At 34.6% G+C, this 26218-nt stretch overlaps 1 protein-coding gene across 3 annotated transcripts in view; it reads right to left on the bottom strand.

The window, feature by feature from the left end:
• LOC136028111 (syntaxin-binding protein 2-like) overlaps positions 1 to 26218 on the bottom strand; it is a 59931-nt gene that overhangs the window by 17169 nt on the left and 16544 nt on the right. The window contains exons 1-3 of one of the 3 annotated variants that reach the window (XR_010617744.1): positions 23140 to 23224; positions 16934 to 17065; positions 12414 to 12859 (exon numbers count right to left, since the gene is read on the bottom strand). Coding sequence is in view for 2 of the 3 variants with exons in the window: in XM_065705744.1 (XP_065561816.1) it covers positions 16934 to 17060 (127 nt within the window). In the remaining variant the exon portion in view is untranslated. Of the gene's footprint in view, positions 1 to 12413; positions 12860 to 16933; positions 17066 to 23139; positions 23225 to 26218 lie in introns of those variants that run through there. The other 2 variants (XM_065705744.1, XM_065705746.1) reach the window with 2 other exon arrangements.

Below are 26218 nucleotides of genomic sequence, written 5' to 3'. Positions count from 1 at the left end.
AAAATCTTGGATGAGCAGTAAATTCGTTTAGCGAGGGATGAGCAGAAAAAAAATAATAAGAGTAAAAAATGTAAAGGGTTAAATTTATTTTAAAATATAGAAAGAGGAGAGAAAAAAGCATAAACAAAATTTGACAGAGAACTAACTAAACTTAAGGTTGAGAGCCCTTGATTTTTATTTAAACTTTACAATTTCGAGAAGGCTGATCTGTCACAGCGACTTTCAATGTAAAAATGAACACCATTGGACAAAAACACTGCAACAGAAAATGGGCTTACACAGAGGTTTCTGAAAATTACTGCTCAACCTTTTCAACCTAGAGAAGAAAAACAAGAGCTAAGATCTCATATGGAACTTGTGACGAGGCAAGTAGAGCTAAGAGCCAAGAGCTCATATGGTATGAGCTCTGACAAAATTCTAAGAATCAATAGATTGATTTAAAAGGAAAACAGAGGCTTAATGCCGGTCAGGATTTAAAATAAGAGTCACGATGTCCTTCTACATATCAAAATTCATTAAGATCCGATCACCCACTCGAAGTTATAAATACCTCATTTTTTCTAATTTTTCCTCTACCTTTAGCCCCCCAGATGGTCGAATCTGGGAAGACGACTTTATCAAGTCAATTTATGCAGCTCCCTGATACGCCTACCAATTTTCGTCATCCTAGCACGACCAGAAGCACCAAACTCGCCAAGTCACAGAACCCCTCCCCCAACTCCTCCAAAGAGAGCAAATACAGTGCGGTTACGTCAATCACGTATCAAGAACATTTGCTTATTCTATCCACCAAGCTTCATCCCGATTCCTCCACTCTAAGCGTTTTCCAAGATTTCTGATTCCCCCCCCCCAACTCCCCCCATGTCAATAGATCTGGTCGGGATTTAAAATAAGAGCTCTGAGACATGAATTCCTTCTAATTATCAAATTTCATTAAGATCCGGTCCCCGGTTCTTAAGTAAAAAAATACCTCAATTGTTCTAATTTTTCCAAATTAACACCCCCCCCAGCGCCTCCAAAGAGAGCGGATCCGTTACAATTATGTCAACCACGTATCTAGAACTTGTGCTTATTATTCCCATCAGGTTTCATCCCGATCTCTCCACTCTAAGCGTTTTCCAAGATTTCCGTTTCCCTCCTCCAATCCCCTATGTCCCCAGATCCAATTAGAATCGAAAATGGAGAATCTGAGACATTAGATCCTTTTATATATATCAAGTTTCATTAAGATCCGATCACCTATTCATAAGATAAAAATACCCCAATTTTCACATTTTCCAAGATTTCTGGTTTCCCCCTCCAACTCCCAAACAATGTTACCAGATCCGGTCGGGAATTAAGATGGGAGCTCTAAGACGCGAGAACCTTCTAAATTTCAATTTTCATTAAGATCTGATTACCCATTAGTAAGTTGAAAATACCTCATTTTTTTTATTTTTCCCAATTAACCGTCCCTCCACTCCCCCCTCCAGATGTTGGAATCAGAGAAGTGATTATTTTTAATTTAATCTAGTCTCATCCCTGATACGCCTGCCAACTTTTATCGTCCTAGCTTATCTGGAAGTGCCCGAACTAGCGAAACCGGGACCAACAGACACATCGACAGACAGAAATTGCGATTGCTATATGTCACTTGGTAAATCCCAAGTACCATAAAAACTAATACATATCTATATCTACAAATATTTGAATGGCTGACCTCTGAATTTCCCCCTTCACCGCCTTCCTCAAAATTCTGAAGTATATTTTCTTGTAATTTTTTTTGAAAAATATATTTTCTTAAAATAATTTAACAAAAAAAGTAAAATTTCCCGCTGAAAGATCTTTGAAAGGTCATTCTGCATATCCCCCTACATTCTCGAGAATTTATATTACTGTCTAAAACAAAACAAAAAAGGCAAATTTCTGGTAAATATTTTGAACCTCCAGAATAATTTCAGGCTAGACTCCCTTGATACAAATGTCTCTTGTGTTTGAGTTTTGCAATCAAAATGAGTGGCAAGTTAGCTAGTAATGGAAGATTTCGATAAAATACACCTCATGTAGTACTTCTGGAATCCTAACAAATTTCTGGAACCTACTTAATTGAAATAAATTTTCATTATTTTCTCCCCTTCTATCTTCAAATTCATTTAAACCCTCCCTCCTTGCCCTTACTGGTTATTTACTATTCTAATAATTCAGCCAACTTAAAAGCTTAATGGCAGGAAAATAAGGAGGTGAGACTTACTTCTCCAGAAATCCTGGAATTTTTTATTGGAGGCACTTCTGATTGAAATTACTAAATAAATCTCGAAATGCATCCCTATTTGAAATAAAATCATGTGAACATCCCAAGTTAGTGAGATTAACCTTCCTAAATTGAAAACCTATAGAAAAATCTAAAACAAAAATATTTTCAATAACAAAAATTGGAGTTTTCCTTTCTACCAATTTTTTTTTGTTTTCAGGCTCTCTAGTCGCTAAATAAATCCCTTAAACAAGCCCAAGGAATGCTACCATTCGAAAACATAACAGAAACAAACGAGCACTGTAAGTAATATTCTAAAGGGAGTGACAATGACACCTCATCACGGGAGGCAGGGGGAGAAATCTAAAAAATTATTTTAGCTCACTATAGCCTTTTTTTCCCCTAGCAATAACGTTTACAATTTTTTCAAAATATTGTAATATGATTTATATGTTTCTTCTTAAACAAGGGCATTTCTTAGCCTAAAAGAAAAAAAAAGTTTCTAATCTGGATCTTTTTTACCCACTGGAATAGAGTACTGTGTCAATTTTCAGAAAAATACTCTTTTAACAAGGCATTTATATATTGAATCCTGAATATTATCTTTAAAATTGGCCAAATAAAGTCGATCATAAATTTCTGCATTAGAGTAAAATTTCAAGTTTTCCAGCCGAATAGCAACTAATATTCGACCCTTACTTTACGCTAAATAGAGGAATTATATACAGTAAGGGAAATATATCAAACTGGATTCTTTTTTAAGAAGATTGTAAAACCTTGCATTGTAATACAGAAAATGCTTCTTTTGCACTCACCGTAACTAAGTGCAAAAGAACCTTTTGGTTTAAAATTTAAACCAAAAGTTTAAACATTGAAAAATTCAATGTTTACTTTGACAATAAAGTAGCTTGTTTACTAATCGGGCAGCTCAACTTTCAGTCCTATAGGTGCCCTTCGAGACGCCATCTATTTCTTAAAGATAATACATTAAACAATATATTTCGATGCAATATCTCTGTTAAACTGTGCATTTCTCAAAATATAAGTTCCGCAATGATAATTTTTCTTTGGAAGCGATGCACATGAAAACAAACCGGGTTTTCAGGCTTTGAACTCTTCTCCGTAGCGTAAATCCACTCCTCTAAGTTATAAAACTAAAAACTGAAAGTATCGCTTTGCCAATTAATTGCTCTATAATTATATCTAAAGTATCGGTCTATTTTATTTATTAACTTAAAAAAACTCAATTGCAGAGTCAAACTCAAAATGAGCAGAAGTTAACGTGAGTAGTGCTGATAACCCCCAGACCTTCTCAAGACCAGAACATAATTTGTGATTTATTGAAAACAAAACACATTTTAAATGTTTCCACTTTTCTTAGTTTCATAAATAGATATTATAAAAACTTTAAGCAATAATTTTCACTAAATGTCAATTAAGTTTTGCTCGCTTTGAGTTTGACTCGGCTATTAATTGTAATTTCTGACCGCTTTGAGTTTCATTTACACATTGATAGTAATTTGTGTTAGTTTTACGCTTGGAGGATTATTTGGCTTTATTTCTGCTCATTCTTGGCTTAACAGAGCTCTTTACTTTTCTTTAAAAAATTTGTTTTGCAGTTTTTCAAATTAATTTCTTTTCATTTTTTATTGACATAGTATTTTTTATGGAAAAAATAATATTTTACATCTTTTCAGTTTGTTTCTATGCGAATCCATAGTATGAGTAGCTATTTGTATGGTGAATTCAAAACAAACTGAAATTATATTTGCATCCTTATGACAATCTGTACACACATAACGTGTTTTGGTTTAGTTCAACACTCCCCTCAACATTCTCTGAAAGACTGACATGAATACCCTTTGTCTTCTTGAACAAAGTTCAAACATGCACACTTTTCTCAATAACATACACTATGTGTAAACAATTAATGATTTACCAAACTTAAAGACATTGTCCTGATGACTCCGGGAAGGTTGACACCCCCATAGACATAATTACTGGACCTTTCAACAATGCTGAACAAAATAGCACTCTTAAAATTTCAATCGGATATGGGAAGAGGGTTTCGGGGAGGGGGGCTAGTTGCTCTCGATAATGTTTGACTCTTATCAGGGAACTAGAACTATACATTTCAAATAAAATGAGCCTCTTCTAGAGTTCACATGGCCACCCTTTCCATACAAACCTTATGTGCCCCTCGTCATAACTAAAATACCTTACCCCCAGATTATGGGGAATTCTGTCCATCCAAAAGGCATTATTATATGATTTTTGGACTCTTTTATAACAAATGGGTATCTAAAATTTTTATCAAGAACATTTGCTGACAATACGATGTAGAGGCGGGTGGCTGATTTCCAGTCCAATGAGCTCCCTCCGGAGTTTATACGACCACCCTCTCCATAAAAACCTTATATACCATCATGGCATTACAATCAACCCTTTTGCTGAGGGCTGTGGGGGTTATCATCCCCACAAACCTAATTTCTAGACCTATCAACTATGCTCAACAAAACGGCTACCGATAAATTTTGATTAGATGCATTTTGAGAATCGATGGGCATCGGAAGAGTGAATGTAGCCCTCCAATGAATTTTGACTCTTACAAAATGACATTTCAATTTCTAATCGAATGAGCCTTTTTTGTAGTTTCTACGACAACAAATGGCTATCTCAAAATAACTATAATAATAATATATTATTTCTTTATAACCCACTTACATCAAAAGATAGTGGAGTAAACACAAACGAAAATCAACAATAACATTAAATAAAAAAACGAAATGCTATCAGATGCATTTCAGGAAAATATGAGGCGAGGGGGGGGGGAGAGGGTATTCACCCTCCGATTACTTTGAATCTTAAAAAGGGCTATGGAGGGGGAGGGTTTGTTGTCATCCTCAGACATAATATCCGGACCTATTAGCAAGTTGAACGACATGACTATCTAAACATTTTGATTGGATGTTTTGGGGGAAATGGTGGACGTTAGAGGGGGGTTAGTTTCCCTCCAATCCTTTTCGACAAGTAAAAGGGGATCTTAATTATCTCCGAGTGATCGGAGGGTGGAGTATCAAACCTCTGATCACTCTAAATCTTATAAAAGGTACTAGAACTTCAGATAACCAGTGTAATGAGCCCCTCCGAAGTTTATGCGACCATCATTTCTATAAAAACCTAATATGCCCCCCGGGTCGAAACTTGCAACCCTTACCCTGATAGGCGTGGGGTGGTGTCATATTTAACGAACTTATTATCGGACCCTTGAACTACGCTGAATAAAATAGCTATCTCAAAATTTTGATAGGATGTCCTTGGGGAAATTGGTGGTCGTCGGAGGTGGGTTAGTTGCTGTCCAATTCCTTTCGACTCTTTAAGGGGAACTATCCCCTTCGATATCAAATCCAATGAGCCTTTTTCGAAGTTTCTACAACTATTGGTGATCTCAAAATTTTTATCTGATGCATTTCGAGAAAATGTAAATTGTGTGTTTGTCGGGGGGGGGGGGGGTAATATCCATCGTCCAATCACTCTGAATCTAATAAAGGACTCTAGAAATTCTGATTACCAATCTAATGAACCTCCTTCAAAGTTTATACTATCACCCTTTCTATATAAATTCTACATACCCCCAGGGCATAAGTTACAACCCTTTTCCTGAGGACTGTCAAACTAAAAGACATAATTTCTGGATCTTTCAACTACTACGCTAAACAAAATGGCTATCTCAGCATTTGATTGGATGTCTGGGGAAATGGTGGGCGTAGGAGGGGGTTTATTTACTTTGAAGTCACTTAAAAGAGGCACTAGCCCCTTCATTTTCCAATCGAATGAGCCTTGTTCCAAGTTTCTACAACAAAAGCCCATCTCAAAATATCTATGAGATGCATTTCAGGAAAATACGAGGTGTGGGTGCATCCATCCTCCAATCACTTTGGATCTTATAAAGGTCATTAGAAATTCTAATTACCGATCCAATAAGCCTCCCCCAAACTTTATACGATCAATCTTTCTATACAAACCTTATATGCCCCCAAGGGCATAGCTTACAACCCTTGTCTTAACGATTGCTGGGTTGTCATCCTCAAGGACATAATTTCCGGACCTTTCAACAATATTCAAAAAAATGTCTGTCCTATTTTGATAGATGTGTTTGGAGAAATGGTGGGCGTGCGAAGGGGGTTAGTTGCCCTACAATCACATTTGATTATTAAAAAAGGCACTAGTTATTTCAATTTCCAATCGAATGAGCCTTTTCCGAAGTTTCTAAGACATCATATGGCCATCTCAAAATTTCTATCAGATGCATACAGGGAAAATGCGAGGTGTGGGGTTATCCATCCTCAGATCACTCTGAATCTTATAAAAGGCACTAGAACTTCTGATTACTAATCCGATGAGCCTACTCCGAAATTTATACGATCACCCTTTATATACCTTATATGCCCCAGGGCAAAAATTACAGCCCTTGCCCTAAGGACTGTGGGGGGTTGTCATCCTCAACAACAAAATTTTGCGAACTTTCAACTACGTTGAACAAAATGGCTATTTCAAATTTTGATTGAATGTATTTAGGGAAATGGTGGGCATGAGAGGGGATTTAGTTTCCCTCTTTTCACTTTCAACTATTAAAAAGGGCACTAGCCCTGTCAATCTCCAATCGAATGAGCTCGTTTCGATGTTTCTAACACAACAAATGGCCCCCTATAGTTTCCATCAGTTGCATTTCAGGAAAATACGAGATGTGTGTTTCAAAGGGGGAGGCGTGGGGTTATCCGCCCCCTGATAACTGAATGTTTAAAAAGGCACTATAAATTCTGATTTGCAATCCAAAGATCCCCCTCCAAAGCTTATGCGATCACCCTTTCTACATAAGCCTTATATGCCCCAGGGCAAAACTTACAATCCTTGCCTTGAGAGCTGTAGGGGGTTTTCATCCTCAAAGACATAATTTCCGGACCCTAAAACTACGTTAAACAAAATGGCTAACTCAAAATTTGTATTATTGTGTTTGGGGAAATAATGGGCGTGGGAGGGGTATTAGTTGCCCTCGAATCACTTTTGACTATTAAAAAGGGCACTATCCCTTACAATTCCCAATCGAATGAGCTCTTTTCGAAGTTTCTACGACAACTCCTTCGATAGAAAGTGACCCATTCTAAAACCAAATTCTATGACTAAGATTTTGAGCAAGATCGCCTTTCTAACTGACGCAATCTTTTTAATCAGGGTTCCTTAAATAATTGCTGACTCTAGGAACAGAAAGTAGTAAGTATATGATAAGCTATAAGAAAACTGAAATAATAAAGTTTAACTTAAAAAAGCGTTTCAATTTGTATTAAGTTAAAAGGAAAATAACATGTCTCAGGTCTTCTTTTTAATTGTTTCTTGACTCCGGAATCGGTTCTTTGGCTCATAAGTTAAAAATACTTCATTTTTTCTATTTTTTGCGAATTAACCGCCCCCCCCCCAGATGGTCAAATCGGGAAAACGACTATTTCTAATTTAATCTGGTCCGGTCCCTGATACGCTTGCCAAATTTCGTCGTCCTAGCTTACCTGGAAGTGCCTAAAGTAGCAAAACCGGGACCGACAGACAGACAGACCGACAGAATTGGCGATTGCTATATGTCACTTGGTTAATACCAAGTGCCATAACAAGTAAATTCGATAAGGACTATTGACAATGCCCTAATGCCAATTTCCATCAAAACGAACCTGAGCTGAATTGGAGTTTGGCAACAAAATATTTTGTATACAAAGCATGAGCTATATTTTGATTAATCCTATATAGTTTCTAATAAGGTTCGAGTAGTATTTTGGGTTAGATTTTTAAAGTAACATACTAGAGCGTTTTCTTAAATAAGTTCGGAGACCAAGCAGGCAAACCAAGACAATGCAAGGCAACAGGACAACAAAAGAAAAAAAATTAGAATTCCAAGTACTGACCTTTCTTTATTATAGCTTTCTTAGGCAAAATTGGTTGAGTGGAAACAATTTTCAAATCCGCTTAGTTGCTAAAAAAAAAAATTAAAAAAAGAAAAAAAAATCAGAAGCGCGAAGTCTTTTCCTGAAAAAGCCTCATTGAAATCATGGCTCAAATAAGATTTTTTTTTGCAAAATTATTATTTTCTTTTTTGCTGTGGATAGCTTCGTTTTTTTTCTGTGTCCTTATTCTCCCGTAATGTCAAATAGAGACGGTTCAGAAACTTTTATATCTGTACGATATTTTTACATATCATTTCTCCTTATTTGAGTTCCAGCAATTTCAATTTAAGAAACTCTTTATCGACAGCATGAGAAAATATAAGAAAACGTGGTAATTTGCAGCCAGTTGAAAAGCAGAATAAATTTCAAAAGCAAAGGCAATTTTCACATTCAGCCGTGTCTTCAATAAAGTTTTTCAGGCAAAGCTGGTGTACTTTTTTTTATTTTTCAGGGCAACTACAATGAAAAGGCCTTAACTAATTATGGTGTTTGAAATCGAAAAAGGAAAAATTATGAACTTGTATAAAGCTAATAGATTGGTATTGTGTGAATTTTTTTTAGGTAATTGGGGGATCACTGTTAGTTGATGGGTTGAAAATTGAAATTTGGATTGAATCAAATTTTGAATGAGGGTATATTTGTTTCACGTCTACTAGACTGCCCTTCTAAAGAGCCTTAAAGAGCCTTTTGTCTGGCACTTGACAAGATCAGAAGAGTAATATATTGTAATGTATACTGTAAATACTTAGTTCAGTAAAAAAAAAAAAAAAAAAAAAAAAAAAAAAAAAAAAAAAAAAAAAAAAAAAAAAGCAAGCAAGTTCTATGGACCTATCAAGATAGAGCGGTAGTAGGCCTTAAAAAATTTTGTCAAAGATTGAGCAAAGCACTAGGTATCAGTCAAGGCCCCTGTTGCTATATCAAGCATTGTTAACATTAAAGACCTACAAAAAGAAAGTGGAACAAAACTTGAATTGGCTCTCACTACGTTTGTTACTAAAGAGAACCCGTCCATCAGCAATATGGACACCCCGCCAGAGATATTTAAACAACATGCACGATTCGTAAGGTGTTCAACTTATGGCGTGCTGACACCTTCCCTCCCCCCCACGGCAAAATAATGTTTAACATTCTATTTTTCACTGATTTTGTGAAGAAAGTAGAGATGAGAGCCATTTTTGAAGCTGATCGAAATTTATGAAGAAGATTTGGAAAACAACACCTTAAACGTTTGATGGCGGAAAGAAAAATTTGGCAAAAATTTCTCTAACGGAACAAGGCACACCATGTCAATGCAACTGATTTTCTAAATATTTGTGGCAAAGCAATCTCTCCGAACATCCATATCTTACTTAATATTTTAATCACTATACCTGTATCGACCAGCACAACAGAGCGCTCCTTTTATACATCGGAGAATCAAGACATACCTAAGAAACGTGACGTCTGAAAGTAGGCTAAATGGCTTTGCCAATCTCAATGTCCACAGGGAAATTCTAGTTGACACAGACAATGTATATACCCATACTGACGAAGACTCAATTTTGTTTTGTAAGACAGCTAATATAGGAATATTGTGTCAGAATAAAACGTAAAATCGTATTTAATCTGCTGGGTTTTATCAATCATTCTTATAGTCCCTACTCGAAACTTGCATCCAAAGAGCTAAAATAAACTTTAAGTAATGCCTTAAATTACCGGTTTTTCTGAGGATTTTTGTTGATTAGCCCGCACTAGACATCACCACCCTTACTTACGGCAACTTACATTCATTCTAAGCTAGCTTTCATTCACTCTTTTCGTTTTTCTTCATTTTAAGTTTCCTTCTCTTATGGATTTCTGCTTGATTTATCAAAATTATTTTGCTCAAACTAAGAGTTTATGCAAAATCTTTTGGATTTTACTTTTTGGTTCTCGTTTGGTTTGAACTTTTTGCTTTTTATGCAAAACTTCCTGTTTTCAATAATATAATTCAAAAGAGGCCATTAACCATTTTTATTTAAAGGGCAGGTAATAATCTTGTCAACAGAAAAAAAAATCGGCTTATGTAGTTTAAAATGCATTATGGTGCAAATATTAAATATTAGTGGAGAACACTTTCTTTTTGATTTTTTCAACTTTTATCATGACCACATTTATGGACAAGCAGGGCTTTACCGTATGCAATACATTAAAACAGATTGGACTAATTGACAGTGTTTTCAGATCGACGCTGTTTCGAGGTAAAGAATTCTCTATACTTGTTTACTGATACTGACAAATGTCCTTAGAATTGGAGACACAACCTAGGTTTCCCGGTGCCCACAGGTATATCTTGTGGAGACAGAAAAGTTATCTATTGCCAAGAGGGTCAGTTTCCAAAAATCAAAGACAAAGAGAACACACAAAAGATCAGTTAGTCAGTAAAAGATCGTGCAACACCCTGGTTTCATCTTTGGAGGTAAAGCTATAAAGAGTATTGATTAATCCCATCTCCTCAAAAATATATTTTCACCATCCATTCACGCGGTAGATATTCTCGAATGGGTTTGTTCCTTCTGGGCAAGAAAGCATGGTGGAATTATACCTTGCATGGTGAAATTATACCATGGACACAATGCCATCCATCTCAATTATACTTCTCTGCAAATTTTACACAAAGCTTGTTCCCAAAAATGAATGTCCGTGTTCTGCAAAGCTCATAGAAAGCTGTTTATACTCCTCCAAAGGATTAATAATACGGCTTCTAGAGATATAACAGGGTGTCAATGGATATTCTTCTGAGTACCCACCATTCTTACTAGCTATATACTAGCATCACCGTTACGGTAGGTAAAGAAACACCTCACAAGGGATAGTCAATTCCTATGTTTCTTATATTTAAAAAAATACTACTGTTGCCAACAATCTATGAAAAGGGGTTGAGCCTTATATCTCGAATCGGCAAAAAAATTGTTATAAAGGGTATTTTCAATTACAACAGCAGAAAGAACTTGTTTCCCAAAGAGCAAGCTTATGAAAAATGCTGTTGCACTTATGCTATAAATAATTAACGCTTAATGCTATAACATCTTTTGTTCTAGAGTTACTTTCGATTTACAATCAACTCAAAATCTATTATAACCAAATTTTCATGAGTTTTAGAGACCGAAAGTGTTAAGTACAGGTCTCCCCCACAGTCAAAAGTATAACGTCTTTTCAACAATCGACGGTTTAAAAAGGCGTTTTATATATTTTTTTGCTAATCTTCAACATTTTGTAAAATGTCATAAAATATATGCCATATTTCCACGACCTTACAGCAAAGTTCTTTTGAAGGACAATAAAAATTCTTCTTCAATAATTTTATTAGGTTCTTAAGTTTCCTCTAGGCTTCTCATACAAGCCTAGATACTCATGAAAACCCCCAAAGGTTTTTTGGGGTTAGGATGCTCGTCCATAGACCAGAAGCTATCGTCAACGCAAAAGTACTGTATACACTGTTAATTGATTTAAAAATTCAATGCATGAAAACGATGCATTTTCGCGAAAGATATGATACAATTTTAGAGACCAGAGCGGGCATAAGTCGAATCCTCTAAGTTAACAATCTTAAACCAAACAGACTAAATTGAATGAAGAAATCCAGCACAAAAAGAAACAGAAAAGGCCATTAATATGAGCTGGGCAACCCTCATTTAACTCCCCAAAACAATTGGTAGCATTGCCTCTTCAATGAATACGCAATATATTTTCAATTGAAATTATTCTTTACCCGATGGTCAATATATTCGAAAGAATGAATCATTTTAGTCATTTTATGATTATTATTACTTCGCCATTAGTAAGCATATAGATACAGTAAACCTTGGCATTGGGGTTTTTGGACAAGCAAGATCCCATTTCCTACTTTTATCAGGTTCACTCTATATATAAGTCCTAGCTACATTTTTTAAGTTTAGCATTAATCCGCAAATATAAAATGGCGGGCCCAAAATAGGTCTGTCGAAACTGTTTTTGAAACATAACCACAATATCACTTTTCCTTCATGGCATCCCCTTCTTAAAAGGGGATGCTTAAAGTTGAAAGTATACAATAGTTGTTCGTGTATAGTAAGTGCTCTTCATAAATTGTTTTGATAAACATAGTTACGTATTTATTTTAATTTTCTCTATCTTGTACTCCGTCCCTATGAACTATCCCTAGCTCTAAGAACAACAAGCAGTTTGCAAGAATATAAAGAAACAATATTTTATTGATTAAATTTATATTAAAATATAAAATAAAAAAATGTTGTTGTATGTTGAGTCAGGAAGAGGTTCTTTGTCAGGAGCAGAGGCCACATAATTGCACAGCTTCAATGAGCAGTAAATCCGTTAGGTGAAGGATGAGCAAAAAATTGAAGCAAAATTGATTAAAATTTTTTTGAGGGTTCTATTTTTTTTTAGTAAAATATAAAAAGGGGAGCAAAAAAAATATACGCGAATTTTACTGAGATTCTATTTAACTTGAGGTTTAGAACCCTTGTTTTTTTTTTATTTAAACTTTAAAATTATAAGAAACCAGTTCTGCTGCACTGTCTTTTTATGTAAAAATAAGCGTCTATACACAAAAAGACGAATGCAACAGAGAAACAGGCTTATACAGAGAGTTCCGAAATTTACTGCCCAGCTACTTCATTATCTAGAAAAGAAAAGAAAGGTCAATCATTTGCAGACAATAGACAGTATGTTTTTCCGAACTAAAAAATTTACAAAAAGATAAATTTTGAAGACTGGCTAAATACATTACAAGAGCGAAAACCTCACGATGGCTGCGATGTCTGGTCAAGACCTTTTTTCTTCACATGTAATTATGCTTGCTATTAACAAATCCTTTTAGACTTTCCTGGAACATTTTGTGATATAGGAAAAGCACAGATACAAATGTGTTCCTTAAAACTGAATTAGTCAATACAAGATGAATACTAAATGTGAAAATGAGCACTACCTAAGGAGGGGCGGGGGTAGCATGGATTAGTTTTTGGCGGAAAAGAAATTTTCTGGGCAAAAACTTTCATGGGTAGATAAGGTGTGATTTAAAAAAATTACATTTTCTAAGAGCCCCACGGAGATAAAACCATCGAAAAAGTGATGAAGAACTAATATATTATACAATATATATATATATATATATATATATATATATATATATGTCGCTAAGCGTATTTTACTTATTATCAATTCTGGTAGCCCTTTTATTGAAATCCTTTGAAATCCAATTTAGTCAGGTCTTGGGGGATGGTGAGAAGGGTGGTGAACTGTATGAGAGTCAGGAAGGTGTACTACGTTCAACAAGGTCGTAAGAAAGACGCATTTGCACTATCAAGAACGGCTCAGGAGCGACTAAGGCCCAGCGGCCACGGGGTAACTGTTTTGAGACTAGAATTGCTAACTGATTGCGCATGCAACTGTTGTGTGACTATGGCCTTGAGGAAATGAGGTCCAACCCACGAGGCAATCCAGATGTTACTGGTTTCCACTCAGTCTAAAACCGGTTCCGAATGAGACCCCAGTCATGGTCACAGTTGCGTTGCAGTGCTGTCCCAGACATTTTCGGGAGATTATTTTGGCTCTTAACATGTCAGACCAGGAATTAAACATGAAAGTAGACTAATATCATGATTGTCAAAATGGCTAGTATACAATAACTGAGCAGCTAGGGGTTTAAGTTTAAACTTTAAGGAGAAGGTTGAGAAGAAAATCGAACTGAATCATAAGAATATATGTGCATCCAGGTAGTCAAAAGAGCAAATCTCCAATATCTTAGTAATTTCTAAGGGTATTAAGCTGAAACCTTCAATCATTGGTGAGGAGGGTGTCGAACAAAATCAAAGTATACTATATACACCTAAGTAGTCGAAAAGGCGCGTCTGCAAAATATCAAGAGCGGCTAAGGGTATTTATTAGACGCTTTCAGAGGATGCTGGGGGAGGATTCGAAACTAAATCGAAAGACACTATGTGCATCCATTTCGTCAAAATGATAAACCTATAATATATCAAGAATCGCTCAAAGTTGATATAATATAACAAGAATTGCTTAAAGTATAAAGCTGAAACCTTCGGTGCATGTTGAGATAGATCCCGAACAAATTGTCAAAAGACAGTATCCGCAACATGTCACGAACAGCTTTTGATATCAAGTTTAACTTCCAAGGAATGATCAGAGAGCAAATTGAATTCAACGATAAGATACTTCCTGCATTCAGGTTGAAAAAAGGGCATATCAAAGATATCTCAGCAACTTCTTAGGGTATTAAGGCGACTTTCAGATAATTGTACAGATGGTACTGATCAAAATCAAAACGCACTATGTGCATCAAGGTTGCCAAAAAGACATAGTGACAGTATCTCAGGAAGTTCCATGGACCACAGTAGAAACTTTCAGGGAATAAACAAACATTGTACAACAAAGTCAAAAGCAACTGTGAACATAAAGGTAAAAAAAAAGGGCGCATTTATAATATTTCAGGAACACCTAACAGTATTAAGTAAAAATTTCGAGTAAATATCGAGAGGTATATTGAACTAATTCAGGAGACATTAAGTGCATTATGAATGTCAATATGGCATATATGCAATAACTCGGGAACATTTAAGAGTATTAAGTGGGAACTTTCACCGAAAGTTGAGAGAAATGTTAAACTAAATCAAAAAACTCTGTCTTGAGGGAATGCCGATGGGGATATTGAACTAAATCGGTGAACTGTATGCATCCAGGGTGTCAAAATGGTTCATCTGCAATACGGCAGGAACGGCTAAGATACTTGAAACTTTCTGTAAATATTGAAGGTGTTGTTGAGCTAAATCAAATCTCCATCCAGGATATCAGAATGAGACGTCTTCAATAGTTCATATACGGTTAATGGTATAGATTAACGCCTTAAGCGACCTAGCTGAAACTGTGAGGGAATATTGGACGGAAAGGACAAGTAGATACTAAATTTTGATTTGTTGACCGAAGGAAGCTCATCAGCGACAAAGAATATTTGAAAAAAAAATGGTTGTATTGATTCTTAGTTTGAAAGTGTGTGTTATAGTGTGTTATATTCTTAGTGTGATCTCTTTTTTTGATCTCATTGAAATTTCAGGCCGTGAAGACACCTCAATAAAAGTTTCAGAACCAAGGGAATCGCAACTGGAAACAAATCTTGTCAGGGATTCTTCATCTCCTTTTTTTCTTTTTTTTTACAACAAATTGGAACTATATTAGCTAATATACTAGCTCAAAATGCATAAATGCAAACAAGCTATTAAATCAAAATATAACACACACAAAAAAATTCCTACAACGAAGTGTTTGATCATTATTCGTCTATATCAAAGGTTGTAACAGTAGATACGACGGAACAGCTTCACCCCCCAAAAATTGTTCACATTTTTTAAAATACTAGTACCCGTACCCAACCATTTGTAGTTCTATAATATAGCTATTTTCAGAATTCCTAGCAAAATTTTGTCCAGAATATGAAGAGCAACCAAAAATCTTTTTGCTTTTATTCATCAATAAAAAAAATATCAACAAAACTTACAGGATTTAAAATAAGAGCTCTGAGACACAATATCATTCCAAACATCAAATTTCATTAAGATCCAATCACCCGCTCATAAGTTAAAAATACTTCATTCTTTCTATTTTTTCCGAATTAACCGGCCTCCCACTCCCCCCCAGATGGTCAAATCGGGAAAACGACTATTTCTAATTTAATCTGGTCCGGTCCCTAATACGCTGGCCAAATTTCATCGTCCTAGCTTACCTGGAAGTGCCTAAAGTAGCAAAACCGGGACCGACAGACAGACCGACAGACAGACAGAATTGGCGATTGCTATATGTCACTTGGTTAATACCAAGTGCCATAAAAAATGGTGTTTTTTATACTATACAAATAAGTGTTTTTATACAAAATTAATAGTACTAAAATTGCGCTTACAAGATATTAATCAGGAAAAATTGCGTTAAAAGGGAGGGAAGGACAGTTTTACAATTTCTAGAAGGTGTTTTCAGAAGAAAAACCCATAGCCTCCCCAAAAATTGTTCAAATGTGACTGAATTTAATATCAATCAATTCAGTATTTTTTACAGTTTTCTTACAGTATCAATTGAAATTGCCATGTTTTTTAGATGCATTCTAATGTGCCTTTTATTTTGACACTGTTTTGTCTCTGTTTGACTGCATTGAGCCTGGTCTGAATTGGTGTGGTAAGGGTCATAAGGACTCTACACTTTAGTGAACTTATACACAAATTCTAGACAGTGGATTTCCACCAAGTGTTACTTTATTTATAAGATACTTAGAAACTACCATGCCTTCCTATTCTTTATTAAGCTCCTTGTAAAATATATAAGCCGATTAAAGAGACCACACCCCCTCTCATTCCCAAAATATAACTGCGTAATCAAGAGAAAATGTAGGACCATGTATAATCCTTTGTAAGTATAATCTCAGTTAATGTGTTCACTGGTTTATTTCAACTGATCAAAATTTATTTATTTATTGACATTTGAAATCAACTCATGGTATGTATACACGATTTCATCGCAATTCGGCTTTAGGAACAAGAAATTAGCTCAAATATCAGAACCATCTAAGTTTAATTCCACCTTTAAAATTAATACGCAATATTCCACATTTATCAACGACTTTCAGCCGAAATGGTGATTTTTTTTATTAGATACGAACAAAGCTAATAAAATTGAGAGATAAAAATGAACTTACTGGCGATTTTTTCTGTATTAATTTCATACATTGTAAAGCAAGAGGAAACCATTCTCAATGAAAGTCGATCAACAACAAGACTTCTCCAATTTGTGCCAATCTTATTACTTCTGAGAACTTCGTTCATGATTTCTTGTAAAAAGAAAGAAATAAGCATCAAAATATGCAACTGGCAAAGTAAACAAATTTGAAAATTATTGCCAAGGACACAAAACGTAACGCAAATAGAATTGGATAACTTTTACAAAACTTAAAAAACCTAAAAGATAAAACAAAATTAAATCCTAAAGAGAACATAGAACGGATTGTCAAATTTTAGGGACAAGTTCAAAGGGTACACATCATGAAGAGAAAATCCTACCTATATCCCTTCTTTGCTTATCCGAACTTGTTAGAGAAGGAGCAATTTCTTAATAAATGTATTAAGTAGTAGTATCTTCTTCAAAATGAAAATGACTTGGTCTTAAACAGATTCAAGGACAACGGGAGGACGCATACAGAAGGGGCCGAGGTCTCAAAATAAGATTTCTGAGTGTCTTCCCCAGGCTGCCAGAAAAGGAACTCTTTTATTACTTAACGTTAACTCTTCACCTGTTTTAATTCCTCTTTTAAGCAGCATATTCTTTGTAGCATTTTTCTTCAACCCTCTTGTACCCTGAACTCCCAAAACTCTTCAATTTCCTTCAATTTGATAACATTTTTAGCTAGGACACTCTAATTATCTGAATAGTTTAAGTTCAGAAGAAATTACTTTTTCATTTGATGCCACTTCTTGTATGCAAAATGCACAAAAATAATACCAATGTAAAGTGTAGACACTAGAAACACAGAGAATTTTCAACTTCAATTTAGATAGTGTAATTATATAATTGCTCAAAAGTGGACATCACCAGTGGACCAGCTAACAGCATCCCCTCCCTACAAAACAAAACAATTGGGAAGTTCAGAGTTTCTGAAAGAGACCTGGCATTCTGGAGGTAGGTAGAATACCAATACAATAGTTCTGGTGAAAAGGTAGAATACGATTAGCAGATTTGGTACCTAATTTCACATTAACAGGGGAACCAAGTCTGGATACCTCCAATAAAGTTGTTTTTTTCATCAGTGGGCACATTGCCAATTTATGAAAATGTAAATGAGGATAGGGGTAGGGGAAAGGATTTTTTCAAATTGTTTAATAAAGATACAAAACAAAAAGTTTTTTAATCTAGAGGGGGGGGGGGATTTTTCTTTATTGAAAAGACCAAAAGAAGCGTTTTCAAATCTTGAAGGATAACCCTCCTCCTTTCTTAAATTAACATCCAGGGCAGTCGGGTACTACAAGCTAAAGTAAGGTGCTAAATTTATCAATTATGTGTTTACCAGATCAAACAGGAACATTAAACGTTAGCATGGAAGTTAAATTTGTTAGTGTAGTAGGTGAAAATTGTGCATATTGAAGATTAAAGGCTGGAGTACTGATGGGCATATAAATATATTTTCCATTTCTATTCTTTGGCCTGTTACATGGATTCTATTGGCAATAGTTTTGTGCATGGTCTCTTAAAAACCGAACATTATACCATAATGAAAAGATTCTTAGTTCATTTATTCAAGAAAATTCTACCAATCCAATTTCCAAAGTTGATTCCAGTTGAAATGTGTCCCAACCCTGCCTGTCCTTAAAAGCTGGGTATAGCTCTAGGATACATAAAAAAAAAATCATGAATTAGTTGTTGTTGTTTTTTCTTTGTTTTTTTCATTAGCTTTATGAGCTAATAGTAGATGATAAATTAGCACAAAACAAAGAAACTGTGAAAGTGAGAAAATTTTGCGTTAGGATGGGGAATGGATGGAGCTAACTGGGGTAAACTCAGAGAACAAATTGATACAGTTTTTCTGAACTTTATGAAGCAAAGATCTCAGTAATATAGTATTTAGTTCAAAATAAGTCATGGACAAAACAGTTACCATTTGAATAAATATTATTATTTACTGAAATGAGTCTTATTTGAGAGTTTGTTGGGTAAAAATCTTATTTTTGCATATATAAGAAAGCCTTATTTGAGTGTCCGTCAGGTAAACACCTTATTTTTGAATATAACCTATTAATACAGTAAGGTTATGTGATTTTCCTATGGGCATTTATTGAAAATTCGTTCATAATCAGTTTTAATTCATTTGCTGGCTAACCACATTCTGCAGATGAAGGATGACAGATTGCCAAAGATTTTCCTTTTCAGGCAACAGTCTAGGACTAAATGGAAAGCAGTTCGTCTGCGGTTGGGGTGGGAGGATGTCATAAGGAAAGATTTAAAGGAAATGGGAACTTCCTGGGAGGGTGTTAAGAGGGAGGATTTGAATAGATTGGGATGGACAAGGAGCATGCTTAGGTGGCCTCATGTGAGATATCGTGCCAAAATTACCAATCTTTCTCTTGATATGTTTTCTGAAAAATGGACACAGCCCATTGTTGTTCCTCTCCAGCTATAGGTCTGGCTTGGGTTAAATACCCAGCAGTAAGACACCTAATCATTACTTCCAACAGTTAAATCATCACAAAATGTCTATTATACCACCAACAGAGCCAAGTATTTCACCCATTGTTTTTTTTTCAAAGTTATCTTTTCTAAGTATGTCATGAGTTTGAATGCTTTAACCACACACAATATTAATAATTTTAAATGCGTTATTCAACAGTGGAGCCTAATCATGGATGCACACTTTAACATAGAGCCTAAACTTGGAAAATGTCTAATATCAGACATAAGATCCTAAAGTTAGAAATAAATTTTAAAGAATAAGTTTTTTCAACTGAAAGCAAAGAGCAACATTAAAACTTGAAACGAACAGAAATCAATACGTGTATGAGGGGGTTCACCCTGTTGTTAATACATCACTCGTTTTAAATGAAAATTATAAATAAATATAAAAAACAACTTTTTTTAATTTAATTTCAGATCGTTTTTAAATAATGCTGGGAAATCCAGTGCCCCCTTTATGGAAAGTCCCATCCCCCATGGAAAGATCTTCCCATGTAAATATAAAGGATTGAGATAATTAAATAGATTTCTAGATAAGTAATTTTTCTTTTCCTCTTTAATAGAACTAATAACTAACCTGACTTTCATACGGAATGCAATCAATATTGATTTCCTTAAAGGTTTTTGACTGGAATGGGCACAAAGCCCTTCAATTTTCAATCAAATTAGCCTTTTTGAAGTTTCTGCAGCAACAACTGGTCATCTCAAAATTTCTAAGTTATATTTAGTGAAAATATGAAGTGTGTGCATGTGGGGGGGGGGTATGCACCCTCCAATTACTCTGAATCTTAAAAAAGGCACTAGAACTTCTGATTACCAATTCAATGAGCCCTCTCTGAAATTTTTACAATCACCCTTTCTATATAAACCTTATATGCTCCTGGGCATAAGTTACAACCCTTGCCCTTAGAACTGTTGAGGGGGAGGGGGTGTCATCCTCAAAGACATAATTTCCAGATCTTTCAACTATGTTGAACAAAATAATTGTGTCAAAATTTTGATTGTTACCCATCAAAAGAATTGAGTCTGACTTTCAAAAGGGGGGCCTCCCAAGAAAAAAGAAATCCAACAAAAATAAAAACATTGATTCAACATGACAACAACCTTTTCTGTGAAGGTTTCAAAATCCTATCAACAAAAACGATTGAATTTTGTTAAGTTTTTTTTTGGAGGGGGGGGGGGGGAAAAGTAGACCCTGGATCTAAGTTTATATATATATATACATATATATATATATATATATATATATATATATATATATATATATATATATATATATATATATATATATATATATATATATATATATATATATATATATATATATATATATATATATATATATTATATATATAATAAAAATATTTTAAAAAAAAAAAATATATATATTATATATACATTGACTATGGACCTTGTTATAAGTAATGGAAAAAAGGTTTATAATAAGGTACCATACTGGAAAGGTTTATTAAGGTGAACATAAAACTGCAGTCTGAAAGCAGAGAATTAGGGCAGATTATTATTATACATGGATTAGTGCAAGCTATTCCAGAATTAGTGTATTCTAATACTAATGAGATAAAGAAGGGAAATTGGAGTGACATGCAGTTTGGTCCCCAAACTTGACAGAAACCATTGTTTTTGCAGTCCATTACCTGTTCTATTAGTAATCAGATTATATCAGCATTTTCCCTTGTTAACATAAGGAATCAATAACATAGGCTACTTAGCTTATCAAACAAGCAGCCAAAAGTTAAGCCAATAGAAAAGAGGTTTTCAGCCTAAAAGTAACCACAAAAAAACCAGAAGAATTATCCATCAATCAGAGACTAGGATCATGTGCAAATGCTTTGTTGTTTACTATGCTACAATTTTGTTGAGGGGTGCCACTCATAAAGTGGGGACAGTTGACCACCAAGTCCCTAGTCTTATAGATCCCCAACAGGGTCAAGTTCCCTTTCCAGAGGTTATTGTCTATAGGTCTGGATCTTATACTCTGTTTTCCAGATTCACAACTTTATTCAATTGAAATATATTAAGTTTTAAAGATTAAGACATTTTCTAAATTTAGAAAAAAGAACCATTGATATGGCTTAAAATTTTACTCACTAAAATTCTAGTTTAGCTTTAGGAAAGAGGTTAGTGTAGGAGAATACAACTTTCAGGGATGGGTCTACAGACTAAAGTACATACTTTAGCCTGTAGACCTGTCCTCAAAAGTTTCATTTTCCTAACCTAAACACTTTCTGAGATAGCAAGAAGTCAATTAACTAGACTTTCACCTTCAATTCACTACAGAAAGTTATATTTTTATAACTTTCAAAATACCCTAAACCCTTTCAAAATAAATCTTCAGCTTAAATCAAATACATCAAAGTATTCAGCTTCACAACTTTGGTCAATCCCAATTTAAAAGGTTTTAAAGAACCACAAATACATTTCCTAAATTTAGAAGTAACCTGCTGATATGGCTTAAAATTTTACTCTAACAACAGGAATTGCATTTACAGAACTAAAATCAGAGAAAAAGAAATTGCTAACTAAAAATTAGGGCAAAATGTTATTTTTTTTTTCAAAATGTCTACCATTGCAAGTTCCATGTTGCCTACCTGTCAAGTAGGCAAATTTTAAAAGCTTAGAAAGGAGGGTGAACATGGAAGCTTGGCAATACCTTTTCAGAGTATTTTTGGTAAAATTCTAGTTAATTGACTTCTTGCTATCTCAGAAAGGGTTTAGATTAGGAAAATGAAACTTTCAGGGATGAATCTACAGACTAAAGTGCATTCCAGAAAGGTATTTTGAAGCAACTACCTCCACTCCTTCTCCCTCTAGATGGCCCTGGCCTTTGATGACCTTTTAAAATATGTGTTATAAAAGTGAGACCTTGCAAAATAAATCTTCTGCTTAATTGAAGTAAAACCAAATTGTTTTCAGCTTCATAACTTTGCTCAATTCCATTTTATAAGGTTTTAAAGATATACAAACACATTTCCTAAATTTTGAAAAAAAAACATTGATATGGCTCAAAATTCTACTTGAATAGCAGGAATTGCATTTTCAGAACTAAAGACAGAGAAAAAGCAACTAGTAACTGAAAATTAAGGTAAAATGCTGTTTTGTCAAAATGTCAATGGGTATAGACCTGTCATATAGGCAAATTTCAGGGCCCTCTAGAGGCAGAAGGAGTGGAGGTGGGTACTTTAAAATACCTTCCTGGGACATACTTTAGCCTGTAGACCCATCCCCAAAAGTTTTATTTTCCTAACATAGCCCCTTTCCAGTAGCTTCAATAGGATTTTACCATTTTGCTCCAAAAGAACTAAAAGCAGAGAACAGGAAATTAAAAACTGAAGTTTAAGCTATAATTTGCTTTAGCCCTTATTCTAGTCTAGGTAGGCTATAGACATATCAAGTAGACTATATTATTTTATTTGTGGTATTTTGTTCTGAGCATGTTTTACATGTTCAGCATTTTTATCAGATCAAGGAAAAAGTAAGAAAAAAAAACAGTGCAACAACGCACGAAGGTTTAGAGTAGCACAGCATATAGCATAGCGTACGTCCACAGGGATACATGCTAGAGCAAAGATATATCACCATTATATAACTTCAATTATACCACAATTATAAAACTTCAACTATTCAAGATCCTTCAAAACACTCAATTATGAATGGTACACTTACAAAAAAAAATGATTAAAGAGGATAATGAAAGTAGTCCATAGCCATAGCTGCTCCAACAGATTGTGATGATTTGGCTTTATGATGAAAATGAAGAAGTGATGTCATCACGTTATAAAATAAGCAGCTGAAAATTTAGCCGAATGCTATAGAAACAGGCTGAAGGCAGAATACAAATTGCTATCCTAAAAATTGGAAGAAAGAACCTGATGCTTGCATCCGTATGCTAAGGGGTATAAAAATATCAATAAAAAACTCCATTTCTCGTAACTTCATAAAAAGGCTTTGACAATTTTTATAAATGTCCTTTGTCAGGCCCGGTGGCCATTTTCATTATTTGTTAATATAAATTATATCCCGTAATATGTATCAAATTATTTGAATAAATAAACAGCTTATAGGACGCAAAAGTGGTTTTCGCTAAAAGGTGACAAGTTCAAGAGTGGTTATCGTGCTTACGTCACAAATTGACATCTATTTTTGAATTTTGGCAGAAATTATCTTGGGAACGAGGGAGTGGATTATTTGCAAGGATTTAAAAAATATTGTTTGAGCCCAGCAGAGAAAATTTTTTCCATTTACCAAACCCTGAACAAACAATATAAACGTCATGTCCATTATTTTTTTTATAGTTCTTTTTATCTTTTCTTGTCATTTTCATTTTCGTTCTTTTTATTTCTTGTCGTTAATAGACATTTGGATGGCTACAGCATATTTAATATCACTTGGTATTCCTAAACTAAGTAATTCAAACAATAAAAGGTTGGTTAACCAAAAAAGACTCTGTCCGAACAGATATGTCAAGGTAATATGCAAAGAAACTAAAGTAATACTACATTAGTAAAAACATTATTACTCTTAAAAGTGAGTCTGCTATTAAGGAAAAGAAGTATTAAAAGTGCTTCGGATATTTGTCACTATCTTCTTTTCCGTATTACCTATTAACCCTTTGAGAATGATTATAAAATCTTAAAAAGTAAATCCCCCGATCAATTATCAGGGGGAAAAGGGGGATAGGGCTCTTAGATTTCCAGTACAACTTTTTCTTTAAATAAAGATTCAGAAACCTACATTTCTGTACGATATTTTGCATAATATTTTACCTAATTAGTGGTCCAAATAATTTCAATTTAAGAAACTTCTACATTGACGACATGACGAAACGTAGAGCGAGAAGAAAATGAGGCAGTTTACAGTCAGATGAAAAAAAAACAAACATAAAATTTCAAAAATAAAAGCAATTTTTCACATAAGCCACATTATTGAAACCGTTCAAAAATGTTTTTTCAGGCAAAGATGACGATCTTTTTATTTTTTTTTGTCGGAGGGGGGGGGCAGCTACAAAGAAAAGGCCTTAAATGATTTATAGTGTTTAAAATGTAAAAAAAGAAAAATTACAAACACATATTAAGCTATAAATACTTTCTTAGATTTAGAGATTGATGATGGATTGGTATTATGTGGTTTATTTTTATTTTATAGTAATTGGGGAACTACTGATAGTTGAATAATGAAATTTTAATTGAATCAAGTTTCGAATGAGGGTAAATTTATTTTTTCACATTTAATTGACTGCCCCTTTGGACAGCCTTCTGTCTGGCTCTTGACAAGCCCAAAAGAGTGTTCTGTTGTATGTATACTGTAAATACTTTGTTCAGTAAAATGGATGAAAATAAACGGTTCAAAATGGTAAACATCACAAAGTTAAACGAGAGCAGTCAAGTCAAAACCTTTTCTATTAACAAAACACAAAATGACCATGGTTAAAAAGTTATTTTATTTGCGACCCGTTTCTCAAGAGCTTTGGGATTAATGCCATCCTAGAAAGCAAATTAATTTGATTTTTTCTACAATTTTTAAATTAAACAGCTACCTTAAAATTCCAATCAGATGTCTTCAAGGGTTAAAAAGCCACTCGACATTTCATTTATTTATTTGATTATTTATTTATTTGATACCATTTATTTGATTAGAGCCCTGGTTTTCGAAGGAATGATTCCACAGAAGTATAAGAAATTGCTACCGTATCAATAAATGTGAACCTGTCAAAATAGAGTGTTGTTAGGCCTCTGAAAATTTAGCCAAAGCACTAGTTATCAGAATAAGATCCTTCTACTACATCAAGCATTGTTCATATTAAAGAGCTTTAAAAAGAGAGTGCACCAAAACTTGAATTGGCTCTCACTACGTGCGTTACAAAAGAGAACCTGCCGATCAGCAGCATGGACACCCTACCAGAGGTCTTGAAACAACGTGTAAGATTCACAAGCAGTTCAACTTATGGCGTGCTGACGCCTTCTTTTCTGACTTCTCTCTCTTCTCTGACCCACATCGCAGATTTTCAGCATAAAGTTTAACATGATTCAATTTTTCATTGGTTTGAAATTTATGAGGTATACGAAGCATGAAATTCACGGCTGTTAGAAGCAAATTTTGTCAGGACAAATTTGTACAGGAGAAAATTTTAAAACAATGGGCTTTGCAGCCTACCTGTGACATGAATGCCTGAAAACTTCGAGGATGGAAGGGAATATAGCTTTCTTTCAATAGTAAGGGGGGAGAGAGGGGTTAAAGTTGTCAATTTGTAAGCAAGGCTTTAATAGTACACAACTAAAAATTAGTCGTGCTTATAGATTTCCTCCATCATTCTTCAAGCTTTCAGTATAATTTGCTCTTGATTAATTTCTTTCCGTGAAAGAAGAAAAAATCAGAATAGGGTGATTCAATGATACCCATAGGTATTTTTTAATGGAAAGAATTCCTTTTTCAGCATGACGATGTTTTTGTGGAAAGAGGGAGATGAGGCCTGGAAACAGTTTTTCTGGTGCCAAAGTGCCATATTTTTTCAGAATGACTTTTTCTAAGGAGGGCTGAAGCTTTCGTGGGTGACCTTGAAGTGACCGTTTTGCACTTCTTGGTAAAGTGCGGTAATTCAACCATTTGCAAAGTAGAGGGAAGGCTAAAAATGTGTCATTTGACTGGCTATGCTCCAGAAATTTGAAACAATTGCCGCCTAGATTATTTTTAAGTGATATACAGCTTTTCTGTGGCAAGTATTTTAAAGATATTTTTTCAGAGCGCC

The sequence above is a fragment of the Artemia franciscana genome, chromosome 6 (genome assembly GCF_032884065.1).
Source record: "Artemia franciscana chromosome 6, ASM3288406v1, whole genome shotgun sequence".
Lineage (NCBI taxonomy): Eukaryota > Metazoa > Arthropoda > Branchiopoda > Anostraca > Artemiidae > Artemia > Artemia franciscana.
This window is presented reverse-complemented; position numbering and strand designations above follow the sequence as displayed.